The 20,934-nt window shown below is 36.0% G+C and overlaps 1 protein-coding gene across 1 annotated transcript in view; it reads right to left on the bottom strand.

The window, feature by feature from the left end:
• GABRA4 (gamma-aminobutyric acid type A receptor subunit alpha4) overlaps positions 1 to 20,934 on the bottom strand; it is a 103,582-nt gene that overhangs the window by 53,603 nt on the left and 29,045 nt on the right. The window contains 2 exon segments of the mRNA XM_020990669.2: positions 9,216 to 9,475; positions 19,361 to 19,513. Coding sequence (XP_020846328.1) covers positions 9,216 to 9,475; positions 19,361 to 19,513 — 413 coding nt within the window.

The following is a 20,934-nucleotide window of genomic DNA, read 5'->3' as shown; positions in this document are numbered from 1 at the left end:
GTTAAATCAAATGTCCTGAATCACTCAGGTTGTACACATAGAGAGGCACAGTAAGAGTACGTACAGAGAAGGAGCACTAACAGACTCGAAGTGGGACTAATTATAGACAGGAGCAGGGTATGTATTAGCTTCTGGGAAGCCATATGAGTTTCTCAAGCTACCCATTGCTGCTTCCAATTTACCACTTCATAATGCCTCTTAACTACGCCAAAGCTATATCCATACATATTTCCAAGGAATAAAAACGATCACCAAAAACCTATGCTGTGTTAATAATTCCTGAACAACAACGTGGAGAATGCCACCCAAAGTACTGAAAAAATCTGGTGTCTACACTTCCCTAAATGACCACGGGATTTTAGAATTAGAAGAGGCCTTAGAGATAATTGAATTCACATTTCTCCCCACCCCCATCATCACCACCTCCTTAGGAAACTAAGACAGAGAAATCACACAGACGGCAAATGGCCAACCCAGACTTCCAGCCTAGTTCTTCTCAATCCCAATGATCTTAGAATGTTTCTAACAAAAGACCGATCAAGAAGAGTGGAAGTAAAATACTGATTCCTTCCTAGAAGAAAATACAAAAATAATTTTACAATGTTTTTGTGCCAGAATGTGTTTTTCACAGTGCTTTTCTTTTCTTATACACATTTTAAAAACAGCCATAGCCAACTAACCCAGCTATGCCACTTCAAAGCCTATACCCTAAAGAAATCAAACAAAGGAAAATGATCTATATGTTCAAATGTATTCATAGCAGCTCTTTCAATGGTAACCAACAATTGCAAACTATGGGAATGCCTCACTAAAAGGGAATGGCAAGACAAAATCATGGTTTGTAGATGTAATGGAATATTACTGTGCCATAAGAAAAGAAATAGGCAGTTTCAGCGGAAACTAGGAAGAGTTTTGTGAACTAATGCAGGACAAAGTGAACAGAACTAGGAAAACAATTTATGCAATCATAACATTACAAAAAAAAAAAACTTTGAAAGACTTTAGAACTCTAGTGAACATGATGCTAAACCATGAGTCCAAAAGAATAATGATGAAATTTGCCACTGATAAGGAGGTGATGAACTTGCATAGGGAGATGTACATTTTTGGGTATGGTCAATGTGGGGATTTGTTTTGCAAAATTATGCAGCTGTATGTCCTTTACTTTTGTGTCTTTTTAAAATTTATTTAATGAAGAGGCAGGGAAAGTAGTAAGGAGGGGGCTGAATTAATTGTCAGTTAATTGATTTAAAAAAAAAAAACAGAACATCTGATCATGGTCACCAAACTGGTCTTGCTGTTGGTAGAAGGGACAGAAAGTTCTCAACCAGAGAATATCTCAGTTATTGTCATGACTTCAGAATTAACAATCCTCCTCAGACTTTTGTCTTTTTTTTTAAGCTCTCCTTTGGATGAACAATACCTCAAAGCTGAGGTTTTGTTGTTTCCTTTGTGCAGTTCTGAACACTTAGGCTAAGCTGTCTCTCTTTGCAAAGTCCAGAGTATGGATGGCCTGGAAAAGTGGCCTGCAGTCATTGAAATATGACTGTTTCCTATTCTACGCCACATTTAGGTGCTGGAAAATATGTGAGTCTGGAAATAAATCAATAATTTTCCTTTAAATAAACTACACCGCATTTTTCTCATGATCAAGATTAAGAAGAAGTAGAGACAACAGAATGAAGAAGCAATTCCAGAACAGTCGTACTCCAAAAGGTGTGACCTTATATATCAAATTGCAAGTTGGCCTTCAAACTCGTCACCTTGAGAGTTGAGCTGATCCAGTTTAGCTGCCTTCAGAGCCATTTGTATGGCAAAGAAACAAAAAAAAATGAGTCACATTACTTTGCAATCACAGCTCATTTTTTAAACCAAACACAATATTATACATTTTAATTACACACCTTATTCCTCATTCTTGTCTCTGAATGACTTTGGTCTTTTTCCAAAAATCCAATCAATGCCTAAAAGATTTGCCACAATTGAGGATGTTCAAAAGAGGTTCTGCAAGTCCAAAATGGGAAATCTAGTTCTAAAATTGTTATCAGAAAGAATAGCACCATTGGAATAAATGCATATAAAAACAAACATACATGTATGTATATAATTGAATCATTTTTTAAATGCACATAAGAAAAGGAAGTTCAGAGGCAAACACAAACAGGAAAGCTTTGCAAACAATTTGCTTAAATTTATTACATAATTTCCCTTTTTAAATTGCAAGCTGTATGAAGAGTTTAGTGGCTTAATATATGATCCTCTTTTTTTTGTTTGCTGTTCTTTCTGTATGGTAATATTCATTTAGGTGCCCAAGTAATTCAATGCCCAAATAATTAAAAACAATTCTAAAGGAATATGTGCATAGTCTCCCAATGTAATTATTAGAAAGGGGATGACACACATTGGATGTATAACTTCTGGTATGTCTGTGAAAAATCAAGCACAATATTTTATGGTCACATGTCATATATAGAATTCCTAGAACAGTTCTTTCCAGCAACCCTTTCTATTATTTTCAACCTGCTTTTCTTTGTGTTTTTCTCTGCTTTTTTTTCTTTTGTTTTTTTTTTTCCCCAGCCTGTTTCACAGCTAAAAGCCCTCCTCAATGAAAGTTGCCAATTCATTCCCAGTTGTAACTTGGCAGGGTATTTGGTGGAAGTGGGGATAAGTGGGTTTCATCCATTTATCGTTATCTTTAGATCAACAAAGATATCCTTCAAGCAACATGTTGTAAAGTAGTTCACTTTACATTATGACACACATTGTCTTTCCCCTTCACAAACTCATTTCCTCAGTTGCCCCACAAGCACACAAAAGCTTTCCTGTGGTTGATTGCTGCCAAGAGAAATCACTACCAAGAAATGGACTTCATCTACTGGACACACTAACAGATCAGTGATTTAGGGGAGCATTAGTACTGTAATTCAGTGCTACATTTCAAAGAACAGAAAGCAAGCTACCAGCTTTGCCCAAGGTGATTTGGAGAATTCTGTCATCACTTTAAAAAAAGAAAGTTGAAAACTAGTACCATTACTCTTATATACGCAAGGAATGCTGAGAAATGTCTGTCTCTATTTCCAGAAGGAATGTCTCTAGGGAATGAATGAAAAGCTTAGTGAGCAAAGAACTTCAGATTACCACTTTTATCTGTCTCAGACTTGAAGATCCCTAGTTATGCTTGACTTTTTTCTCTTAGCTACCCATGACAGGAAGAATGATTAGAAAAGAAGTTGGTTTGGCCAGAAGACAATAGACTATTCTGATGCAAAAGCTGCCAATGGACAAGATTCCTTTTGTTGCCACTCGCACTTGCACCAAAAAAACAGGAGACTTGATAAAGATCCTAGAAAACCACCACATGGCCTCTCCTACTTTGAACCAAAACTACTACTGAGACTGCATGATATCTGTCTTTCTTCTCACAAGCAAAGTCCACTTAATCATTGTATATCCAGGGTTTGTTTAATTCTCCAACTGAAGCCTCTCCATGCTGAATTTGAAAACTATTCAGTGCCAATATTTTGGAACAGAATTCATTCAGTCTTCCTATTTCCCCCTTTCTGTCCCTGCATAGTCCCTATTGGCTCAGAATTACCAGCCTATTCCCCTGATCCATGTTTCTTGCCCTCTCTGCACCCCTTCTCATAACAACAAAAACAGAAAGCAATGTTATTTTGACAGTTCCATTTCCTATAAATAGGAAGGTTTCAGTGATACCACCTTGATGTCAGCAATATGGCAAGTTTAACCCCAAGGTGACAGAATAGACCAATGCTTCTCAGAAACCATTATTTCCATTTTCTTTTTTTCCCTCCTCCTTCCACCTGACTCTGTTTCTTGGCTGCTGATATAAAATAAAAACAATCAGAACTTTGAAGATGGGTTTGGAATGGAAGACATGCTTTATTTCTTCCCCTTTCAATGGTAGCCAGAAAAATTAACGAGATGCAGTCAAGCTACCTGGGGGCTCCTAACATAGGAAATAAACCCAAAAGAACAGAGCAGGTGGTAAAGAAATCACATTAATTATGAGCCAAATAATGTTGGTTTTTCCAAAACCAAAAAATTACATCACATTTCAGATAGAAGTCACAAATATATGTCATTGGTACCAAAAGGGTCAGGGGAACAGGTCATATAAACACATTCTCATTAGTGGATAAACTAAAGATACAAGTTCTACTGTATCATTAGTGTCATTTTTGTATATAAAGGAAGCATGTTACATATAAATCCACTATAACAATAATAAAATAATAACATAACAACTAACATTTATATAGTACTTACTATGTGCCAGGAACTGTGCTAAGCACTTTACAATTATCTAATTTGATCTTCATAACAACCATGCAAAATAAGTGCTGTCATTATCCTCATTTTACAGATGAGGAAATTGAGGCAAAGAGAGGTTAAGTGACTTGCCCAGGGCCATAAGCATTTAAAATAAGATTTAAACTCAGGTCTTCCTGACTTTAGGCCTGCAGACTCTATACACTATCACTCTCTAGCTGCCCCTAACTCCACCATGTCATATATTAAGGAATCCATCTACTTATATAATCAATGAATGATAAATAGGCAATGCTACTATACATTTTATGCAATAAATCAAACATGCTTTTTATCTGATTTTACCAATGGAGTGATGGTTTAATGAATTTTTTTATTTCATAGGTGTAGGTACTATTTCTACTGATGGAGATCAGAACAACTGTGAGAATAGTGTGCCTTTTCATTCTATTTAATTTATGTCCATGATTCACCATAAATCCTCCAAGGATGTTAGAATCATATCTATTTCCGATAGGGTCCTCAGCTAATCTAATGCTAGATTGTAAAGAGGAGGAAAGTGAGACAGAGCAATTAAGTCAGTTGCCTAAGGTCATACAGGTAGAAAAATCAAAAAATGGAAATTCAGACTTAAGTCTTCCGACTCCAGAGCTATTGATCTTTCCCCAGTACAACAGTACACAGTTTACTGGAGGCCTTCCTCTTCTTTTATGTCATAATGATACCACTTGGGCTGTGATAACTCAGTCCTCTTTCAGAACTTATTATCTTTATCCTTCATTATCCCTTGTATACAATTTTTCACATGCAAGTCCTTATAGTGACATACTAAAGCCTGTTTATGCTCAAGCTGTATTTTTACCATGAAGCAACACATGCTTATTTTTGTAAACTACTGATGGATCACTCTAGGTAGTAAAAATGGGACTAAGGTCACAGAATAATAGATTCATACAATCTCAGCATTGGAAGGGACTACAGCAACCTTAGCTCAACATGGTCCTGACCAAGAATCCTTTCTACAACATTACCAACAAGGGGTTATCTAGCCTTTCTTTGCTTGAAGGTATGAAATGAAGGACAGCTAGTTGGTGAAGTAGATAGAGGACTGGGCCTGGAGTCAGGAAGACTCATCTTCTTAGTTCAAACCTGGCCTCACAAACTTACTAGCTGTGACCCTGGGCAAGTCACTTAATCCTATTTGTTCCAGTTTCCTCATTTAAAAATGAGCTGCTGAAGGAAATGCAAACCCCTTTAGTATCTTTGCCAAGAAAACCCCAAATGGGGTCATGAAGAGTCACACACAACTGAAATGACTGAACAACAACATGAAATGAAGGGAAACCTACTATACTTCAAAGCAGTCAGTTGCAATTCTGGATAATGCTAATTGTTAGGAAGATTTTTTTCCCCTTTCCTTCAAGCTTCACATATAGTGGGTGTTTAATAAATGTTTCACTGAATTGAGTTGAACAAAATTTGTCTATCTCTAATATTCACCTATTGTTTCTTGTTGTGCCCCCAGGGAAAAACAGAAAATATCTAATCTTTCAACCACATTACAACCCACCAAAAAATTGAAGATTGTCATTAAAAATAGAGATAGAGACATGATATACCTATCTATTTACATATATATACACATATGTATATATACATATACATTTATAGATCTCATTTTTATATATTTTCTTTTTCGATAAATTAGTATAGCATCATTTAAGAAACTGAAAAATGATTAAGTGGAACAAAAAGGCAGTAAATCATATAAAGCAAATACATGCTATAAGTAACTACTATAGTTCCCCCTACCTCCCACCTAGAGGAATATAATTGTCAATTGCATGTCAGTATTTATAGTACAACCAGCTCTACCCAAAAAAACTTAATCACAATCAGAAATGGATTACATGATTTGGAAAGTAAAGAAATTACAGCATGAAAAAAAATTATGGCAAGAATTGAATAGACATTAAGCATTGTATTTACAAAAATAAAAATGTAATTGTACTTTAAAAAATTAGCACATCCCAAATAATCTCCTTCCCCAAGTATATTCCTCCTGACACACAATTCTAAGTAAGGTACATCTGAGGAATTTAGCTACATTAAGTAAATTTATCAGTAACTATCTCTGACTTACTGTGTGCTAAAGATGAAGAAAAACATATGAATGGCCCTCAAGTCACAGGACTGCTTATTTCAGACCTACTGTCTCAAAAAGTAAACATGCTTCAATAACTCTCAATAGCCTCTCTACTTTGTCTCTCTCTTCCCTATCAGTGCAAAATGACTTGGCCAAAATTAGAGAGGCGTATAAAATAATAAGGGGAATGTAGGTGTAAGGCATAGGAGCCCTGGGTCCTAGTCTATGGTCAGAAATGTACTAATGGTGAAACTCTAGGTGAGTCATTTATTTCTTTGGTGTTCAGTTTCACCTATGAAAAGAGAAAGTATTTATACTAAGACATAGTGTCTTAGTGAGTGTACAAGGGACAGCCTTAGAGTCAGGAAGACTTTGGTTAAAATCTAACCTCCGGTAACATCCTAACAGTGTGTAACCATGGGCAAATTTTAACCACTCAGAGCCCTGAGCAAGCCTCTATGAATCTATATTAAAGAGAAGTTATCTTCTGATCTGGCCTCATGAAGGAAGTTTCCACAGCAATTGTTTCCTGTACTAATGAGATCACAGCAGCCACCTCAAAACAAATATTTGTGCTCCCTAACTCACATCATCACTGGAAGGAAAGGAAATTGTGAACCACAAACACTAAGCAAATGCCAACTATTATATTTTTGAATAATAAAAGTAGTGAAGAATTTTTATTTCATTTATCAGTTTATCTCTACGTCTATCAATCATATTATATGTGCCTTTATATATCAACTTTTGACTACATTCAACTCAAGTGTCTCACTCCAGACTTTATCCTGTTTTCCATCACGTTGCACAGGAAGCCTAGAAATCTCCACTATTTATCAGTCAAATCAACTTAATCATCTCATTCAAAAAAAGAGTTTGCAGACTAGTTTGGTTAGATAAGAATTTTCACCTCCCCAAAACCTCTATTTATTAATAGCCCTGAGACTAAGTGCACATTTCCCAACACACAAAGTAAGTAGAAAACAAAATCAGGGACCAAAAGGAAAAACAAAATGCTTAGTAACACCAAAAACAGTTAATCTGCCTTTCAAAGAGATGTCCAATCTGTGCTGCCTCTTAAAAAATGCAAACCTTAGAAAACAAATAAGATTTGTATCTGTTCCACAGAAAACACAAAATATTGCAGGTATTCCATCAACACTGAGACTACATATAAAACTATGTCCACGTATACAGGTTCACAAGAACATATTTGATTTACATGAGACAGAGAAAGGCTTATAAGTTCTATGAAGGTGTAATGAAATTCTATTGAACAAGACAATAACAAACACTCAATACTTTAAATATTTATAATATATCTAACCTTTCAGGAGGGCAGCTAGGTGGCACAGTGGATAGAGCACCAGCCTTGGAGACAAAAGGACCTGAGTTCAAATCTGACCTAAAACACTTACTAGCTATGTGACCCTGGGCAAGTTACTTAACCTTGTTTGCCTCAGTTCCTCATTTGTAAAATGAGCTAGAAAAGGAAATGGCAAACCATTTCAGTATCTTTTAAAGAAAACCCCAAATGGGGTCACCAAGAGTTGGACACAACTGAAACAATTCAACAACAAATCTTTCAATACTTCCTAAGCCTTCAATGCTGTACATGTCATACATACATATATATGTATGCATATATATATATATATATATATATGTATGTATGTATTTGTGATGCATGTATAAGAATATACACATATTCTTGTACATGCATCACAAATTTTCCATGGACATTTGTTTCCTAACATATTTTTTCACTGTTCCTTTTATTTCCTTGTATTGAAATTCACTTTTGTGCCTTTCATTTCATTATGTAATAGCACAGTGTTAGAAACATGTTGAGCCTATTTTTCTTAATGAGACACACAGTAACCCACTAAACTGTAAACTCCTTGAGACAGCACTGTTTTGTTTCATGTTTGTATCTCCCATGCCTAGCACAGCACAGCACACTTGGTAGGTTCTTAATACGTATTTCTTAAATTGAATCAACCCTTAATGGACTTATAAAAACATATTCTATCTACTAGAGCATAGGACAGAACTAATTCCTCTCCTAAGCATGCAAAGAGTAGTCATTACTTCCTATTTGCATCCCTAACAATTCTCTACTCCATCAAGATTTCTGCTTGGCTGGAGAGAGAAATTGCCCACAGGTGCCTTCCGTATATGAAGTGATGACTGGAAACCTGCTAGGCACTGTGATCATGCAGGCCACTTTTAGCTGAACCCCCTTGAGACCCACACAGCAATAGCCCTCACATATTCACTCTTCCTCTATCACCAGCTCCAGTTCCATCCTGCAAACAAAAATGATAATCTGTCTCCTAGGGTCTTGATCTTAGGATGATTTCCCCATTTCTTTGTACTGCTCTGAAGTTACATTTAGTTTACTGCATATTGATTTTGTATCTATTTATCTCTGTACATGCTGTGTCTCACAGGAGAATATAAGCTCCTTCAGAACAGGAAGTATTTATTTTTTTGTCTTCGTATCCTCAGCACCTAGCCTTCTACCTGGCACATAGTTAACAATTAATAAATATGACTGAGTTAAACTGAATATTCCCACTGCATAGCTGTTGAGTTCCTTTGGTTTTCCAATATGAACCACAGTTTGTCAAGCTTCCCAACTTGGACAGATTTGTTATTTTGTTTTGTTTCCTAGGATCAGAAATGATATACTGGTAGACATCAGGTATCCCCTTCCTTATCAACTCTATCCTTGCAACAGAGGACCAGACCACAGAGAAAATACATCAAATACCTGAAGTGGTTCATCAGAACACTTTTCTTTCTGAACTGAAGGGGCAGAAAGTTCCTGCTGAGATTTTGATGGCTTCCTTTTGGCTTTTTCCATTTGGACATTAGTAAAATAGTTGACCGCAGCAAACTCGATGAGAGCAGAGAACACAAAGGCAAAGCACACAGCTATGAACCAATCCATGGCAGTGGCATAGGACACTTTTGGCAAGGAATGTCTGGCACTGATGCTCAGAGTTGTCATTGTCAGAACAGTAGTTATTCCTTTAAAACAAAGAAACAGAAAACCACGCTATTTAGTTTTATTTTTAAAATAATTAGAGATGAGGAAACACGATGAAATTTTAAAATAACTATAACTATTTAAAATAACTAACACAAATTTTAAAATAACTAAACAATAAAATAACTAAAACACAAACAAATATTAAGCTACTAAACCACAAGACTGACCTGAATATTTAGCAACAAATGCTATGATTGTTTCAATTAGTTCCTGAAATCCTACCTCCTCTGCCATACTATTCCTCTGAAACTAGAAAACATGGTATTCCCTAGAAAAAATCCCACAATTCAATCCAGTCTCAACTCTACACTGTAACATATTTCCCAGGGGGCACATACAGAAGAACCATGAATTTTCATATCCATTGATTTTTATATAGTTATATGTGTCTATATATCTTTCTTATGGTTACTCTGTCAGTCTTATTTCATATTATAAATTCCCAAGAGGATTGGCCCATTTAAACTTCTTTTATACATGACCCAGTAGAAAGTCAACCAAGAGATTAGATAGTCAAACAAATGCCTTGCAATGACAATGAGGAATGATTATAGAAGTCCAAAGTATCAAGCCCAAGGAAATGCAGGCAGTATTTAAGAGGACGATGCATTATATTGATGCTCCTATTGATAGCAATCTTGGGAGGAAGTCACCACTTCATACTAAATGCTAGCATAGAAATAGTCCAATCCAACAAGAATTTATTAAGCACCTTTTACATGAATACGCTATGGTAAGTACTGGAGACACAAAGATAAAATAAAAAACAAATACTGCTCCCTAAAGTGTTTACATTCCACTGGGCAGTTACAACATGTAAACAGATAAGTTTATTTATGATTATTTGAAAATGCCTGAAGAACTAAAACCTATGGCAATTAATCTATGCAAAGGCACGGGGGCAGAAGATGGATAGTTCAGGTTCATGGAATAACAAGTAGATCTTGTAGGTTGATACACACAAATAGTCTGTGAAAGGGAAGAATGTGAAATAAGTCTGGAATGCTGGGCTGGAGTCATAGATCAAGTATTTTGAATGCCAAGCTGAAGAAAAGCAGTGGTGAGCCAATGAACAGAAGAGTGTTGTGGTTAGATTCATAGTCAGAAAAGGAGAGGGAATATAAGGATAGGGTAATATTCACCCTAGTTTGGAGAACAGATGATTTCACATAGTTTAGAAAAAGGATAGGATGGAGCCCATGGACACAAATTCTTCCATGGAAATCATTTGAAGTAGGATGAAAAGCTCCCAAAGAATTAAATTCCAAAAGAAAAACAATACCAAAACAAAAGGGAAATACACTATCTACAGGTACTGATGAGGATGCATAGAAAATTCCTACACAAACTTAGGTTTTTCAAACAGCTATAGATTATGAAAGCAAAGCTAATGAAGGATGAATAGAAAAATGTGGTAAACTCCTCTAAGAATAGTGGCTGAAGTGTTGAAGCCCAGAATGAGCTGATACTGGTGAAGAAGACTAAGGATAACATTTTTTTTCTTTTGCTTTGTTTTTGCTATATTGAGTATCAAAGAAGATTTAAGAATGCTACTTGGAGTGGAATCGATGAGTATAATCAATGGCAAAAAAAAGACAAAGCTGTTCAGCTCTGTTTATTTTTCCTCTACCAAGGAGAATATACTATGTACTGGAAAAGACAAGATAAAGATAGATAACAGGAAAGTATAGAGATTATAAGAAACCAAAGGGCTAGCCTTGATGAATTCAAGTCATCTAGTTTAAATGAACTATCTCCTAATATACATATTGAAAAAAATGGCAGATTGTTTTCCACTCATTCTTCCCTTTTCCAATGGACAGAACTAGGAGCCACGTTTGAAAGTTACAAAGAGGCAAAATTATATTCAATGTAAGGAAAAACTTCAAAAAAACTAATAATGTCCAACAGTAGAATGAATGGGCTGGCTCAGGTGTTGGTGAGATCTACCTCCTCAGAGATCTTGCAGAAAATGCTGCCTGATGACTTACATGGTATGCTAAAAAGAAAATCCTTATTCAAAAATAAGTTTTGCAAAATATATTTTAAAGCTTTCAAGAGAAATAGAGATTAAGTTATATGCTATTATGGATCATCATCAATACGTTAATGATTAAAACTTAATTTATCCCTTCAGCATAAAGCAAACATCTTCCGGACCTCATAGTCTCTTTACCTTAATGATTTTCACATGCACATGTGGTAAATTCAGCATTTTTTAATATTTTCCCTATTTAACCACAAACTGACAAAGCCATAAAACTTTCCAGTTGAAAGGAAATTAAGATGTATTTCACTGTTCAGAAAAGAACTGTTTTCATGCTGACAACTTTGTTAATTAACACTGTCCTGCCAAAGCTTTTAAATCTTCTAGCTACATAATATGGAGACGAAGCCTAATTAGTCTTTTATCTTATGAAAGACCATCACTTTAATTAAAATTTAGGAGCAATACAGTTTTCTGTGAGCTCCATAACTATTTCCCACTAACTAGCTACGATCAAGTGCACTACCTAGAATAGACATCTACAATGTCAGTGTGAAGGGGATAGCTCAAAAAGACCTTGAAATTGCAAAATTCCCAATTAGTAAAACTATTCTGGTACTGAAAGATCAAGTGAAAAAATCATTTGCTTCAACTTTAATGTGATTTAATGAAACTCAGACTAAAAAAAAAACAAACTAGTGTTTCTGTGAGCTTCATTGTTTTGAAAACCTGTTAAAGTAGAGTATGCCACCCTAAGGAGTACTTTGCCCACAGGAAAAATGGCCCTCAATTTTTTTTACCATACTTTGGGAAGTTTCTGCCTTTTGGCTTTTTTCTACAGAGTCAAGGTAAAACAAAGAGGGAGGGTAATTCCAGTAATAATTGGGAAGGAGATGCTGAAGGTGACTTGACTGAGCTAGTCAGGTTATGTACACTAATTCAAGATCTTTGGATACTCGAAACGCAAAGCCAAGATGGTAGAGTAAAGGCAGGGACTCTCCTGAGCTCTCTCCCAAATCCATCCAATACCTATAAATAATGACTCTAAGCAAATTTTAGGGCAGCAGAACCCTCAAAAAGATGGAGTGAAACAATTTTCCAGCCCAAGATAACTTAGAAGATCAGCAGGAAAGGCTTGTTACACCAGGGAGAGACAGGGGTTCAGTCCAGCACAGCACAGCCCAAGCCCTAGCAAACTAGGAGCAGGCTTCAGGGTGATTAAATCAGTGGCAGCAGTGGCAGTTTCCAGACCTCTCAGCCCATGGATGCCAAAGACAACTTAGAAGGTCAGTAGGAAAGGTCTGTTGAACCAGGGTGAGAGTGCAGCACACAAGCTGCACCAGCTCAGCCCTGAAGCCCCAGCAAACTAGGAGCAGGCCTTGAGAGCCACTGAATCAGCAGTGGCAGTGGCTGCTTCTTCAGCTCTCATCCTACAGATGATAAGGAGGTCAAACCACTAGTCAGAAGGATATTACAGGGGTCTCTTGGCTAGCAGTGAGGCAAGACTCTGTGGCTTTGCCCATACTTAGATCTGGGTGGCAATCCCAGGACAAGGAGGAGCACTAGCACACCAGAGCCTTCAGCCACAGTGGAATGAGGACCCTCCTCACAGTTCCAAGTCAGAAAAGAGTGCTTGTAGTCACTAACAGACTAGAGCACAGGCCAGGAGAGTAGTAAACACCTCCCCTTAGATCATACCACGTTGGAAGAACTGAAAACTTAAAGGTCCCTAAAAGTATCTTTGAAAACAGCTGCATAAAAACTCTGAAGCTTGGGACAGTCACCCTCCATAATTATAATAATTATTATAATTACAATAATTAATAAATAACAATAAGTAATTAAAAAATAATAAATAATAAAAAGTAACAGTCCTACTTTAATAAAGAGTTAAAAGTCAAGTAATATACTGGGAATATCAGCTAACAGCAGAAAGCAATTCTGGCCATAGAAAGTTACTACGATGACAAGGAAGATCAAAACACACACTCAGAAGATAATAAAGTCAAAACTCCTACATCCAAAGCCTCAAAGAAAAATATGAATTGTTCTCAGTCCATGGAAGAGCTCAAAAGTTATTCTGAAAATCAAGTAAGAGAGGAAGAGGAAAAACTGGGAAGAGAAATGAGAGTGATGCAAGAAAATCATGAAAAAAAGTGTCAACAGCTTGGTAAAGGAGACACAATAATATATTGAAGAAAATAACACGTTAAAAACCAGACTAGGCTAAATGGTAAAAGAGGTACAAAAAGCCAATGAGGAGAAGAATGCCTTAAAAAGCAGAATCACCAAATGGAAAAAAGGGGCATGAAAATTCACCGAAGGGGGTGAAAAAAACTCCTTAGAAATAGAATTGGCCAAATGGAAAAGGCAGTTCAAAAGCTCACTGAAGAAAATAATTCCTCAAAAATTAGAATTGAGCAAATAGAAGCTGATGACTTTTTAAGAAATCAAGAAACAATAAAACAAAACCAAAAGAATGAAAAAATAGAAAACAATGTGAAATATCTCACTGGAAAAACAACTGACCTGAAAAATATATCCAGGGGAGATAATATTAAAATTAGACTACCTGAAAGCCATGATCAAAAAAAAGAGCCTGTCATCTTTCAAGAAATTATCAAGGAAAACTGCCCCAATATTCTAGAACCAGAGGGCAAAATAGAAGTTGAAAGAATCCACCATTCACCTCCTGAAAGAGATTCCCAAATGAAAACTCTCAGAAATATTATGGCCAAATTCCAGTGTTCCCAGGTCAAGGAGAAAATATTGCAAGCAGCCAGAAAGAAACAATTCAAGTACTGTGAAAACACAATCAGGATAACACAGGATTTAGCAGCTTCTACATTAAGGAACCAGAGCCTTGGAATAAGATATTCTGTAGGGTTACAATGAAGAATCACCTACCCAGCAAAACTGAGTACAATCCTTCAGAGGGAAAATGGATATTCAATAAAACAGAGGACTTTCAAGCATTCTTGATTAAAGACCAGAGCTGAATAGAAAATTTTACTTTCAAATACAACATTCAATAGAAGCATAAAAATGTAAACAGGAAAGGGAAATCATAAGAAAATTAATAAGGTTAAACTGTTTATGTTCCTACATGAGAAGATATTTGTAACTCCTAAGAACTTTCTCATTATTAGGGCAATTAGAAGAAATATATATAAACAGAAGGCACAGGTATGAGTTGAATATGAAGGAATGCTACCTAAAAAAAAAAAAATTAAAAAGTTAGAGAGGAATGAACATGGAAAAGGAGAAAGAGAGAAGAAGAATGGAGAAAATTATCTCACATAAAAGAGGCAAGAAAAATCTTTTACAGTGGAGGGTGGTGAGGGAGAGGGAGTGAACCTTACTCTCATCAGAATTGGCTCAAAGAGGGAATAACATGACACACTCAGTTGGGTATAGAAAACTATCTTTCCCTACAGGACAGTAGGAGAAGAAGAGGATAAGAGAAAGGAGGCTGGGGGGGGGGGTGTAATACAAGGGAGGGCAGATTGGGGGAGGGAGTAGGTCAGAAGCAAAATATTTTTGAGGAGGGACAAGGTAAAAGGAGAGAGAGAACAGAATAAATGAGAGGAGGCAATAGTAACTGTGAAAAAAATACGAAGCAAGTTTCTCTGATAAAGGCCTCATTTCTCAAACATAAAGAGAACTGAGTCAAATTTATAAAAATAAGAGCCACTCTCCTGTTGATAAATGATCAAAATATATAATCAGTTTTCAGATGAAGTAATAAGAGCTATCTATAGCCATATGAAAAAAATGCTTTAAATCACTAATGATTGGAGAAATGCAAATTAAAACAATTCTGAGGTACTACCTCATACCTATTAGATTGGCTAATAGAACAGAAAAGGAAAATGACCAATGGAGGGGATGTGGGGAAAATGGGGCATTAAGGCACTGTTGGTGGAGTTGTGAACTGATTCAACCATTCTGTAGGGCAATTTGGAACTATGCCCAAAGGGCTATAAAACCATGTATAACCTTTGACTTAGCAATACCATTACTAGGTCTGTATTCCAAAAGAGATAAAAAAAACAAAAGGAAAAGGACTTATATGTACAATGTACAATGTACATATGTACCACCCTTTTCTGAGGACAAAGACTTGGAAATTGAGGGGATGCTCATCGATTGGGGAATGGCTAAACAAGTTGCAATATATGATTGTTATGGAATACTGTTGTGTTATGGGAAATGATGAGTGAGATGATCTCAGAAAAGTCTGAAGAGACTTCCACGAGCTGATTCAAAAAGAAATGTACTGTGTACAAAGTAACAGCAACATTGTAGGATGATTGGCTGTGAATGATTTAGCTATTCTCAGCAATACAATGACTCAAGACAACTTTGAAGGAATTATGATTTTAAAAAAGCTATCCATTCACAGAGAGGGAAATCACGGTGTCTGAGTACAGACTGAAGCATACTTTTTTAACTTTATTTTTCTTGAGGGCTTTTTTTCCATCTGTATTTTCTTTCCCAACATAATTATTACAGAAATGTTTTGCATGACTACACATGTATAAGCTATACCAAATTGCTTGCCTTCTCAATGAATGGAGGTGGGAGGGAGAAAAGAAGAGAATTTGGAATTCAAAGTTTTAAAAATGAATGTTAAAATTTTCTTTTCCATATAACTGTGGAAAAATAAAATACTAAACAAAATCTCTGGACACTTCATTCTCCAGGTCTCTTTGGTGTATGTAAACTTGGCATTAAAACATGAGTTTGAAAAAGAGAAAGAGTGAAATGAGGAGAAACACGAGGGAACCCATATGGCCTTTGTCTTGTGGGTGACAATTTGAAAGATTAAGAAAGGGCATGGCATTTTTAACACAGGCTGAGATGTTTAAATCATTCCCCTTTCAGCCAGGGAAAAACACCTCTCTTTCTAATATTATTATATCAAGGGTGACACAGAGCATGTCCTTGGGCATATTTATTACACATCGATTTAGTGTAGCATTTGCCTGACCACACATTCGAGCAAATGTTGCACAGGGCAGCAGGCAGAAGCAACAACCCAGATTAGAATCAAACTATAGCAGCCATGCCTCTCTGGGCACTAGAAAGGCTGAGGTCAGTGTTCATCCGTCTGAAGACATTTCTTGGCCTGTGTGTACCCTCCAGATATTTCAATACAATGGTGTGCTTTTTTGTTGTTCATTTTTGACACATTTAAATGCCAGTGCCAATCTCTCAGTTAGAACATAGAACATGAATGTTTTTGTCCATAGTGTGAATATAAGCTGTATGTACACAGAGGTGAATATGGGCTGGCCAATCACAAGGGAAATAAGTAGCATTAACTTAACAGTGTGATAACACATTTCTACCCTCCAGCTGACATTTACTCACATGTTTAAAGTTCCCCTCTCCAGGCCTATTTTTAAATCTTAGGATCATAGAATGTTAGAGCTCTAAGGGAGCTTAGAGGTCATTTACACTAAATCCTCTTTTTTACTGAACAGAACAAGAGGCCCTGAGAAGTGACACCCAAGGTCAAGTACCTGTCCTGTTTCACTTTTTGACACCCTCTTTGACTGTATGTAGTAACAAACTGAAAAATGAAGTGATTGGACTAGAGGACATCCCACTAAGTTCCCTTCCAGTGCTAAATCTCTAATAGATGTAGAAATTGTTATGAATAGAAGAGCGTAATTTAGACACTGAAGAAAAGAAATTGCTGGACTTAGAAATACTATTCTCAACATATATTTTTTAAAAAGTATTTCTACTAAAAGCAAACTCCACTTGCAGAATGTCTGACAGGTCCTTCTGGTTATATAGAAAAATAGCTTTCTACCAAGTTAGTTCTATGCACTGTAGTTCTTTAGAATCCCAGAGCTATGAGAACTATGGAAACTCATAGCTCATTCTCCAACTGGGTATCATGTGAGTAAACTCCTCTCTAAAAAATGGGACGAGTTACCTAAGAGACAGCCTCGGACTATAGGCAAACAGGCTGAGATGCTCCAGAGCAGGGAATGAGACTATGAGCTCCAACTCTTTTTTTTCTCTAGCTGTCTAGTTACTTTTGACTTCCCAAAGTTAAAATTCTATTATTGCTGCAAGAAAGTGGGCAAAGGTTGCAGAGTGACAATCATCTGAGTCGTCGACACAAGAAATATGGCTGCCAGCTATAGTCCCCCTTCCTCTCTAACAATACCCCAAAATCATTGTGGAAGAAAGTGTGTGGCAATAGCCAGCTGAGAGATAGAGTTTTTGATATCAACTAATAACTGATCACCAGTGGTTCCTACTCTGTGTGTTCCTTAGGCCCCTGCTTAAAAAAAAAATGACAATGTAATTAGAAGCACTTTTCAAAGATTATAGCTAATTACGAAATGTTATTTCTAGATAGGAGTTTTAATGGTAAAAGGCCTGAGATAGCTGTTTTGGCCTTACCATAATAGCATGTGATATTAAAAGAAGCTCCAAAACATTCCAAGAAAGTATTTGGTGATACAAGGAGCAGTGGATTTCCAAGCTCCCTTGCCTCCATGCAGAATATATAAATCTCCTCGAAGTTTCCTGGCCAGACATCTGGCCCAGAACTAGATTAGCACCTGTAAATATTCTCCATGGACTATCTATATCAGAATACCCTCGCTGCTTCATAAAGCTGATTCAAGGTTCAGAAGTTTACATGGAGAGTTCTGCATATTCATAATTTCCTCAAACATTCACACCTATTGTAGAGGTGCTCCACAGAACAAAATGATTGTTCTGACACTATACTAACAATGCCCTGACGCCTTTTCTGGAAAAGCAAAAGAGTGGCCAGATGCCCCAGGAGACATCCAAATGTCACCTACTCCCATTCCAGCATCCATCCCACGTCAGCTTTCTTCCATACTCCCACTTCTATCTGCTCTTTTCTAGTAATGCACAATTATCAGAGCAAAAAGTCAGAAGCTTTATAATTTAAAATCCCTTTAAAATCTAACTTACTATTCAACAAATCTGATTATTAAGATTATAGATTTGGAGCTAAAAAGGGTCTCATCCAACCCCATCATTTTATTGATGGGAAAGAGGCTAAAGCTAGGAGAAATACGGTCCCAGAAATAGTAGGTGGCAAGATTTTAACCCAAGTCCTGTCCTTGGAATGTAGAGCCAGAGTTCTTTCAACTACATAAAGTTCCTCATATATGGAAAGTAGTTATTAAAACTTGTTAAATTTCCCAAACTCAAGTAATTCAGGGCATTATATATTGTAGAAAAACAAAATGTAAGCCAATATAAAAATATAGCACATATGTGGTATTTAATAACGAACTAATAAACTACAAATATATGAAATCTTTTGTTTCATTACATTTAAACAATTTAAGGTTTGAGTTACTTTTTTTTCTTTTCATTTAAAGCCAAATTATTCCAGGTCTTCACATAACCATTCAGCCATGAATTTTATTTGCTTTATTTTAAGCATTTCTTTGCAAATTACATCCCAGTGTATTTCATTTTAACATCTAGATACAATTTCAATTAAATTACATAGCATTAGACTACAAATCCAAGGGTATCACTGAAAGGGAAATTATGTTTAGAGGTACATTTAGCCTTCACACTCATGGTTCCCATTGAGGTTAATTTAATATGACCCCAACAGGAGGGCTTCCAATGGTATTTTTACACAAATACCTAAAGGTAACATGAGCCCTAAGGCCTGCACATACACATAATCTTACTGTTTCTTTCTGGCTGGACAGTTGTAAATACAAATGAGATTCTGTACACTATTCAACCTGACATAAAAATGCTAACAGTGCTCTTAAGGGAAGGTTTCATTCTAAAAGCAATATTCTAAAGAAGGGCAGGTAACAAATAGGACCAATAAATAAATTGTAATTACCAAACACAGTTCTAGCTGGAACAGATTCTTTATTTATCCAGAAAGAAACTTGAGAAAGAATCACAGTCATGATGCATGGGATATATGTCTGAATCATGAAATAACCCATTTTCCTTCTGAGATGAAAGTAAACTGTCATAACAATGTATTCACCTAAAAAATAAAAACAGGAGGAAAATATGTTATTGGCTCTGCATGCCATTTATTTCCACATGCATATTTCAGGCCACCAATTTGTATCTGAAATAACATTATTATCTAAGTTTTGCGACACAAACCAGAGGCTGTGTGTGTGTGTGTGTGTGTGTGTGTGTGTGTGTGTGTGAAAGAGATGCTGAAAGGAGGCTGAACATCACCTTTTTTTCAGTGTGATAATCTCAATGTTTGGGGCTAATAATGACAATGCTTTTTTGGGTGATGGATTACTGCATAATGAGTTCTTAGCTAAACTCATTTAGCACTTAAAGGAATGATGGTACACATACACAGCACAGCCTGTGGGATTCTAATTATTTACCTGGAAAATGACAGATTAAACCTCATTAATTTAGACAGATATATTGATAACAATGGTAATTTGTGTTTATTTTGTTTTGTTTTTATTTTATTTTATTGGGAGAGGGAGGCTGAAGGAGAATTCTAGACATGATATTTCGTATGTGTAAGGAGCTCATTGTGTGGAAACTTCCTCCATTAAAGATTAGCAATTCTATGACTAAAAGTCTTAGAAAGTTTCCTGGGGCACTGAATGTTTAAGTGACTTTCCCACAGTCACAGAGTTAGGATAAATTGGAAGCTGGAGTTGAAGGGGTGTTCCTTACTACAAGGCTGGTTCTCTCTTTTATAGTCTAAATCACTTCTCCTAAGAATTTAGGTCAACAATTTCAGCCAAGAACTTTATTTATGTATATCATAACATTTGAAATGAAATAGATATAGCTACATATGTGGTCATACCTGAATATTCACATGTTCTACAGTTATAATTTTACTGTGCTTTTTAATTTGTTTTTTAAAAAAATAGACCTAATAAAGAAGAACAAACATTTGGATTCCTACTATCTGTCAAAAAAAAAAAGTATTAATAAGGTAATTTTAAAAGACCAACTATAAAACTCCCATAAAGAAAGTTTGGGGAGGAAACTGTGGTTCCCATTAACTGACTATATAAACTAAGGTTTTAGAAGATATCCAAGTTTTTTAAAGTAGTATTGTCCAGCAGGAAACTGAATAAATCATTTTTAGAAATGCATATGAGGTAAGTGAGCTTAGGTCTGAAAATTGAGAAAGAATAATTTTTAACTCACTAGTTAGTGTTTTCCTTTTAAATAAATTAAAATAAAATATTTCATCTTTTTTTCCCATAAATTTTAAGAGCACAGATAGTATAAACACCTTTTATACTTGTCAGTGACATTTTCTCTAGGGACAACTTTAAAGTACTACCTTAAATTCTTCTACATGGCTCTGTATCGCTTGCTCTTCTACATCAGGAGAATTACAAATTAAGCAAGACAAAGATGGCTCTGTGAAAGCATCAGCAACTTCAATGACCTGCAGAATAGCCTTTATCC

The sequence above is a fragment of the Phascolarctos cinereus genome, unplaced genomic scaffold (assembly GCF_003287225.1).
Source record: "Phascolarctos cinereus isolate Bilbo 61053 unplaced genomic scaffold, phaCin_HiC Scaffold_9;HRSCAF=440, whole genome shotgun sequence".
Taxonomy (NCBI): Eukaryota; Metazoa; Chordata; class Mammalia; order Diprotodontia; family Phascolarctidae; genus Phascolarctos; species Phascolarctos cinereus.
Note: the sequence above shows the minus strand (reverse complement) of the source record. Positions and strands in the feature narration are given on the sequence as shown.